This window comes from Armigeres subalbatus, chromosome 2 (assembly GCF_024139115.2).
Source record: "Armigeres subalbatus isolate Guangzhou_Male chromosome 2, GZ_Asu_2, whole genome shotgun sequence".
NCBI classification, from domain to species: Eukaryota; Metazoa; Arthropoda; class Insecta; order Diptera; family Culicidae; genus Armigeres; species Armigeres subalbatus.
Genome location: NC_085140.1, coordinates 42,013,438 through 42,020,858, shown reverse-complemented (window position 1 = coordinate 42,020,858; position 7,421 = coordinate 42,013,438). Strand labels below are relative to the sequence as shown.

The 7,421-nt window shown below is 39.7% G+C and overlaps 1 protein-coding gene across 1 annotated transcript; it reads right to left on the bottom strand.

Moving 5' to 3' along the window:
* Nucleotides 1–945: 945 nt before the first annotated feature.
* LOC134214307 (uncharacterized) lies at nucleotides 946–1,977 on the bottom strand. The gene is made up of 3 exons (XM_062693717.1): nucleotides 1,669–1,977; nucleotides 1,322–1,607; nucleotides 946–1,259 (listed from the first exon to the last, which is right to left on the bottom strand). Exons 1-3 carry the CDS (start codon nucleotides 1,845–1,847, stop codon nucleotides 1,038–1,040), a joined length of 687 nt encoding a protein of 228 aa, XP_062549701.1. The 5' UTR covers nucleotides 1,848–1,977; the 3' UTR covers nucleotides 946–1,037.
* Between the last annotated feature and the right edge of the window lie 5,444 nt (nucleotides 1,978–7,421).

Here is a 7,421-nt window from a genome sequence, read left to right as displayed (position 1 = left end):
CTCCAGGTAAAACCCGTTGACTATCAACTATCATGTCAACGTGCTCTACGCTACGGAAAATATTGAGCCAAACCAAGGTTTTTTTCAAGGCTCCCCCTGACCTACCAACCATACGGACCATAGGATCACAGTCGCCAAGCGATAGAATCGCGTCACGATTGTCGCGTTGCGTGTGTCTGGTGGAGCCTTCAAGCTTCAATATTGATGAAGAAAAGTTTTCAGAAACATCAATTGATAGGACAACATGAATGTAAGGTTCGGAAAGCAGATTTACTCGATTTCAAATCAACACTGCAGGCATGTTCTTCTTCTTATTATTCTTCTTCTTCTTCAAGGGCTCTACATTCCAACTGGAACTTGGCCTACTATTCAACTTAGTATTCTATTAGCATTTCCCAAGTTATTTATTGGACTATGTATCTTGTGTAGCAAGTACAATGGATACACTATGGCCATAGTGTCGAGAATGTTTCCAAGCCGAAAACATCCTAGACCGGACCGAGAATCGAACTCGTCATCTCTGGATTGGCAATCCTACGCATTTGCACGCAAGGCTACTGGAGACCCTGCAGTCATGTTCACCTGGCATCAAAAACACTTTTGAAACATGCTGTCGTTATTTCCGCGACAACTTATACTTTCTGTCAACTGAACCGAAAAGATATTTTTATTTATATTCAATATTTTGTACTATGCTTAAAAATTCTGCTTGAATAAAACCAATAAAAAAGAATACTGCGGTCCGCTTCAACAGTACAAAATTGCAATGCGGCCTTCGATAGTAAGCATGCTGGGGTCCACTGGCATAGATCGACAAGCCATGAAGCGATATATGAACTTGCCTTTGGAAATTTTTCCGTCTTAAAACATTTTCCGTCTTAGAACATTAGGTAAAGAATAAACTCCTTCAAATCCTTAAAGACTTCGTAGCAGTGAAATTTAAGGTTGAATGTTGCAATTGATCCTAGGGCAACTGCTCACTTTTATATTTATTGCATGTATCCTACTTAAGCTACTAATTCAATAATTAAACAGTCCTAACAATTGAACACTCGAACATCCTTCCACCAATTTTGCGTATAGTGATATTTCTGCAGCTCGATTCCTCCCATTGGCACACTGTAGAAGTATCGCCCCAGTTTGCGACGAGGCAGCGACGATTCCAACAAATGTATCGGAAAGCAATCCAAAGAAGGCGTCCAGTCGCAGTGTGGTGGCAGCAGTCTTCGCTTCCAGCCAACTCGTTTGTACATCGATTGCTGTGAACGAAAAATCCGGTTTAAACGAGTCAAACTAGCAACTATCCGTATCACCATCATACCGCATCGTCACGCTGAAAGACAATCAGTTCCACGTACGGACCGATGTCCGGATTTTCCGGGAAAATCCGATAGAGCCCTTCCGAGTGTATGTAATAGATTTTCAAATTATTGCTGTAGAAGGACCGCAGGAAGCTTGCTTCTTCGAGAGCCATCAGTTCTTCGTTGAATACACAAAACTCCGCTTTCTTGCGCCAGGGCAGCATTTTCGCCATCCGAATTTGACCCCAGAGGGTGCCGTAGCAGAGGATGTGCGTAAGGCCATGGCGCCCCAGTATGTCGTGAACCCTAAAACCATCAAGCGATTTAAAATGGCATATGACGTTATGAATTGCAAGAGGAGATTTACCTGTGGAACAATTGCTCCAATTCGTTCCGCTGTGCTTCGGAAATGTTGCATGTGTGTACGAACCTTTGGAGGTGTGTCTCGTTTTCATTATGTAAAACTATCTGCCAGCGGGTTATGTAGTAGAATGCAATGATGAAAAACAGCAGCATAACCAATTTGTACAGAGAAAAACGGATCATCTTCTCAGGTAAAGTCGTTTCTGCTGTGAACTGAACTGAACCGTGTTGTGATAATCATGATCTTTGTTTTTCTCAGTTTGGTAAACTATATATGGCTGTGATTTACAACTATAAGCTGAATACTTGTGCGGTTAATGCCGACCAATGTTTACTAATGCGGTGGCAAAGAAAATTTTGACATTTCATGAGGCATGCGCATTGCATGCATGGTGAATGAAGAACAAGTAAAATTGATATTTGTTTGAGACGTTGATTTTATTCTTGAAAACATATGCAACGAAAATATTTGTTGTATTGAGCCACATAGGTGTTTTGTGAGGCAGCATTGAGGCAGTATTTTATCATGTTGATAGTATTCAAGATGTAATAAAACTAGACCGAAAATTATGCGGTTCATGTAAAAGAACTTAAAAAAGCAGATACAAAGATGTGCACATATGAATTTTCCAGATTTTGATGAAACAGTGTTGTTAATGATATTGCGAGGCAAAACATCTAATCTATGATGTACCACGCGCCTCCACACGAAAGCACGCGCAGTTCATACTCAACGGATAAAACGGAAGCGTAATGGGTAGCTAAATGTCGTTAGTTAACCCTTATGCGGCCAACAAAAAAACACACGTGGATGGCCGACAGGGTACCCGTGTTCCCATAAATTGATATTCTCATAACTTCAACAATTTTCAACCGATTTAGATAATTTTGACAGTTTTGGAAACAGAAACTCATATACTTTTTGACCATTGTCAAGGTTTACAGCTTATGTCCATGGTTATACAAGAAATCTTTGAAGTAAGGCTTAAGAGTCTACACGCGTAACCAAAGGCCATTCAACCAGTTTCAAAGATGCTACAAGCTCTTTGCGCTTCTTAGAATTGAAGGTGTTCACAGTATATGCTTTAAGTAATGCAAAAATCCCTGAAATGAGGTCTTAGTCATCCGAGAAATCTCTGGAGTAAAGCCTAAAGATCTACTCGCGTAACCAAAGGCCTATTATGCAAATTCAAATACGGTACATGCTCTTTGTGATACATAGCATAGATGCGTTCGCAATATATGTTCCGAGTCATCCAAGAAATCTCTGTTTCCGTTTTTTCCCTCACGTTCTCGGCGTGAAGTTGCATCGTTCCAATTTATTCACATTTTGCATTTCCAAAAAATAGACAACTTCATATTAGTGATATGAATGAAGTTTGTATACAACCTGGAACCAACAAGACGAGGTTTCACATCTTGTTTATTCTTCAAGCTGTAAGGCCTTAAGGTCTACACTCTTAACACTCTTATTCTTCAATCTGCCCAGAGGTATTGACAACAACTTGAACTACTTGAACTACTGCAGATCATTCCTATATGGAGTTCATAGACTACCTAGTACCATGGCAAAAACAAAAACTACTAGGAATGCGTACATTCACTCAGATGAGGTTGACCCGATTTTGTCACTCCCAGACTTTATCTACCTCTGATTTTGCCTAACCCGATTTTATCACGTTTTCGACCCAATTCGCCGCAAACAACAATGATTTTCATGAAATAACTTTCACTGCCTGTAACTTTTTATGAATCATTTATGAGAACCTGTTAAGAAGTTTGTAAGTCTCTTCGACAAAAAATTACGGATTCTATTCACGTATTTTGCCTTGCCTTCATTACGGAGCCCACGACAATGAAAATAACTACTCAAAATACAAACATATACCAAAAAGGGGCCTCACAACATATTTATTTTCAAATAACTGCCTCAATTAAGAAGGTTGATCCACCGACCTTGACTCTATTTCATAGACTACCTGGAGCTCAAGACAACAACAAGAACTACTTGGAATACAAACATATACCAAGATGGGGTCACTAAACTTGTTTATTCTTCGATAACTGCCTCCATTACGGAGATTGATCTACAGAACTTCGGTGGGGTTTGATCCCACGAAACCAGTACGCTAGACAGGTGCTTTCCCTACTAAGCTACGAAAGACCTCCGTCGTCCTCCGCAGCTTAGCGGGTACTGATGAAACCAAATTCACAGCACCGGCATGTAGCCGAACTCTCGCAATACATTCTTAGAACTAACTCTCTCATATATATTTTTGTACAATGCCAACCAAGTAGGATGAGTATTTAGTATTATCTGGCTCCTACACATTTGCTTCATCACCAACGGCGCTCGATGAAGTAGGGTTGTGTGAGATTGTGTCAGTTGGTCGTCGTCCCAACCCGACCACATAAGCGAAGAGAGATCGCCTTTCGAGTTCAGTACATTCAAAGTTAATTGCCAATGTTCCGAGTATTGAGCCACCCGGAGTGGAAATTAATTACTATGTCTGAAACTCGATTATGCATATGCACAACATGTGATAGATTAAAAAGGTATTGGAGGAGAACCGCTATCTTCCGTCCCTCCCAGTTGTTCTTCAATAACTGCATCCGTTACGGAGGTTGATCCACCGACCTTGACTCTATAGAGTTCGTAGACAACCTGGAGCCCACGACAACAACAAGAACTACTTGGAATACAAACATATACCAAGAAAAGGTGACGCTACTTGTTTATTCTTCGATAACTGCCTCCATTACGGAGATTGATCCGAAGATCTTGACTGTATGGAGTTTGTAGACTACCTGGAACTCACGACAACAACAAGGACTACTTGAAATGCAAACATATACCAAGAAGGGGTCACACAACTTGTTTATTCTTCAATAACTGCCTCCATTACGAAGATTAATCCACAGACCTTGACTCTATGGAGTTCGTAGACTACCTGGAACCAATGACAACAACAAGAACTACTTAGAATACAAATAAATACCATGAAGGCGTCACACAACTTGTTTATTCTTCATTAACTGCCTCCATTACGGAGATTGATCCGAAGATCTTGACTGTATGGAGTTCGTAGACTACCAGGAACTCACGACAACAACAAGAACTACATGAAATACAAACATATACCAAGAAGGGGTCACACAACTTGTTTATTCTTCAATAACTGCCTCCATTACGTAGGATGATCCACAGACCTTGAATCTTTGGAGTTCGTAGACTACCTGGAGCCAACGACAACAACAAGAACTACTTGGAATACAAACATATATCAAGAAGGGGTCACAAAACTTGTTTATTCTTCAACAACTGCCTCCGTTACCGAGGTCGATCCCCAGACCTTGACTCTATGGAGTTCGTAGACTACCTGGAGTCCTCGACAACAACAAAAACTACTTCAAGTACACACATATAACAAGAAGGGGTCACGCTACTTGTTTATTCTTGGATAACTGCTTCAATTACGGAGATTGATCCGAAGATCTTGACTGTATGGAGTTTGTAGACTACCTGGAACTCACGACAACAACAAGGACTACATGAAATGCAAACATATACCAAGAAGGGGTCACGCAACTTGGTTATTCTTCGATAAACGCATCCATTACGGAGATTGATCCGAAGACCTTGACTGTATGGAGTTCGTAGACTACCTGGTACTCACGACAACAACAAGAACTTCATGAAAAACAGATATATATCAAGAAGGGGTCACACAACTTGTTTATTCTTCAACAACTGCCTCCATTACAGAGGTTGATCCACAGACCTTGAATTTATGGAGTTTGTAGACTACCTAGAACCAATGACAACAACAAGAATTATTTGGAATACAAACAAATACCAAGAAGGGGTCACACAACTTGTTTATTCTTCAATAACTGCCTCCGTTACTGAGGTTGATCCACAGATCTTGACTCTATGGAGTTCGTAGACTACCTGGCGCCCACGACAACAACAATAACTACTTGGAATACAAACATATACCAAGAAGGGGTCACGCAACTTGTTTATTCTACGTTAACTGCCTTCATTACGGATATTGATCTGAAGACCTTGACTGTATGGAGTTCGTAGACTACCTGGAATCAATGACAGCAACAAGAACTACTTGGAATGCAAACATGTTTTGAGAAAAGATCATTGGATGACCCGGAACATATACTGTAAAAGCATTATATGCTAAACACCATAAAGAGCATGTACCGTTTTTGAATTTGCACGATAGACGTTTGGTTACGTTAGCAGACCATAAGATTTTATTCCAGTGATTTTTTGGATGACTGAGGCCTTACTCCAGGGGTTTTGGGAGACCCAGAATATATACTGTGAACACCGACTATTCTAAGAAGCGCAATGAGCATGTAATATATTTGAAACTGGTTGATAGGCCTTTGGTTACGTGTGCAGACTCTTAAGCCTTACTTCAAAGATTTCTTGTATAACCATAGACAAAAGCTGTAAACCTTGACAATGGGCAAAAAGTATACGAGTTTCTGTTTCCAAAACTATCAAAATTATCTAAATCGGTTGAAAATTGTTAAAGTTATGAAAATATCAATTTATGAGAACACGGGTACCCTGTCGGCCATCCACGTGGTAAAAAAAAAATCAGATGCCCCTCCCAACGTCCCTCCTCACTGTATCACCGTGATTTTCTCACAGATGCTACATTTTATGGAGTTCTTAGATGTCACTGAGTTTCAGCTTTCAGCTATAAAAATTCATTGAAATATCACCACTTGAAGTTGAAAAACGAACACGGGTACCCCGTCGGCCGCATAAGGGTTAATAAATTACCTACATTAATTACCAGTGAGTGATCAAAGTTCAAACTTATAAAACGATTTTTATCACTCGATCGATCTGGTGCTACCTTCTCCAGGTAAAATGTCAAGTGGAGTAACGGAGCAAAATGCACTGTCTTGTGTTTCAAGAACATGCAACTGACACAACAGTAGCAGACACGACTTGCTTCCTCACATCTATCAACCGAAAAATTTCGTTGACACAATTTCTGATGAGAAGTCAGTTTTTATAGCTACAGCAGCTTTGAAGTTCGTTAGTGTTAACAACGAAAGTTAAAAGTTAAATTATTGAAATTCAACCAGAGGAAAAATCGTAACTGCCAGAGCCAATTGAAATGTATTATTTATTAAAAACAAAAAATCTATTATAGCAAATAAGGGTGTAGTGTTAATCTGTGTTAATCAAATACGGAATACTTAGTCTAAAAGATGAGTGCCTGTATTTTTCATGAAGTCCGTTCTTCTACTTGGCTACTGCAATTTTCACGAAGTCCGTTCTTCTACTTGGCCTCGCCGAGGACATCCATATTATGACCACTTATGACACTCAACTTTGAGAAGATGGAGCATGCTTACACTAGACTGAAGAGGGAAGATCATTTCATCGTTTCATCAGTATCTTTACAAAGAAGATCCAATAATGGGATGCACAGTGTTTTCTAACCCAGGAATTCGTGATCGAAAATGTTTTGGCCATGAAAAGTTGATTTTAGAGGCTCAGTGACTTCGGAGAAAAGTTTCAGTATGTTAAGCTCCATATTCTGTAAAAAAATTTTTTTGACTAATCCCCCTAAAAGTGAGATGGAAATTCCCTTTCCTCCAATTATGAAGATACATCATTGGTGTCTTCGAAAAAGTTGTAGAAAAAGTTTCTATGAAAAATTTTGCTATATAAACTTTATTTCTATTTGCTAAAGAAGTCGAGATATGGGTCGT

Excerpts from the sequence above, each read along its gene's own strand:
- LOC134214307 (XM_062693717.1), bottom strand. The coding sequence starts at position 1,847 with ATGATCCGTTTTTCTCTGTACAAATTGGTTATGCTGCTGTTTTTCATC. Across the intron at positions 1,608-1,668 it reads TTGGAGCAATTGTTCCACAG|GGTTCACGACATACTGGGGC; the intron begins GTAAATCTCCTC and ends TGATGGTTTTAG. Across the intron at positions 1,260-1,321 it reads TCTTTCAGCGTGACGATGCG|CAATCGATGTACAAACGAGT; the intron begins GTATGATGGTGA and ends TTTCGTTCACAG.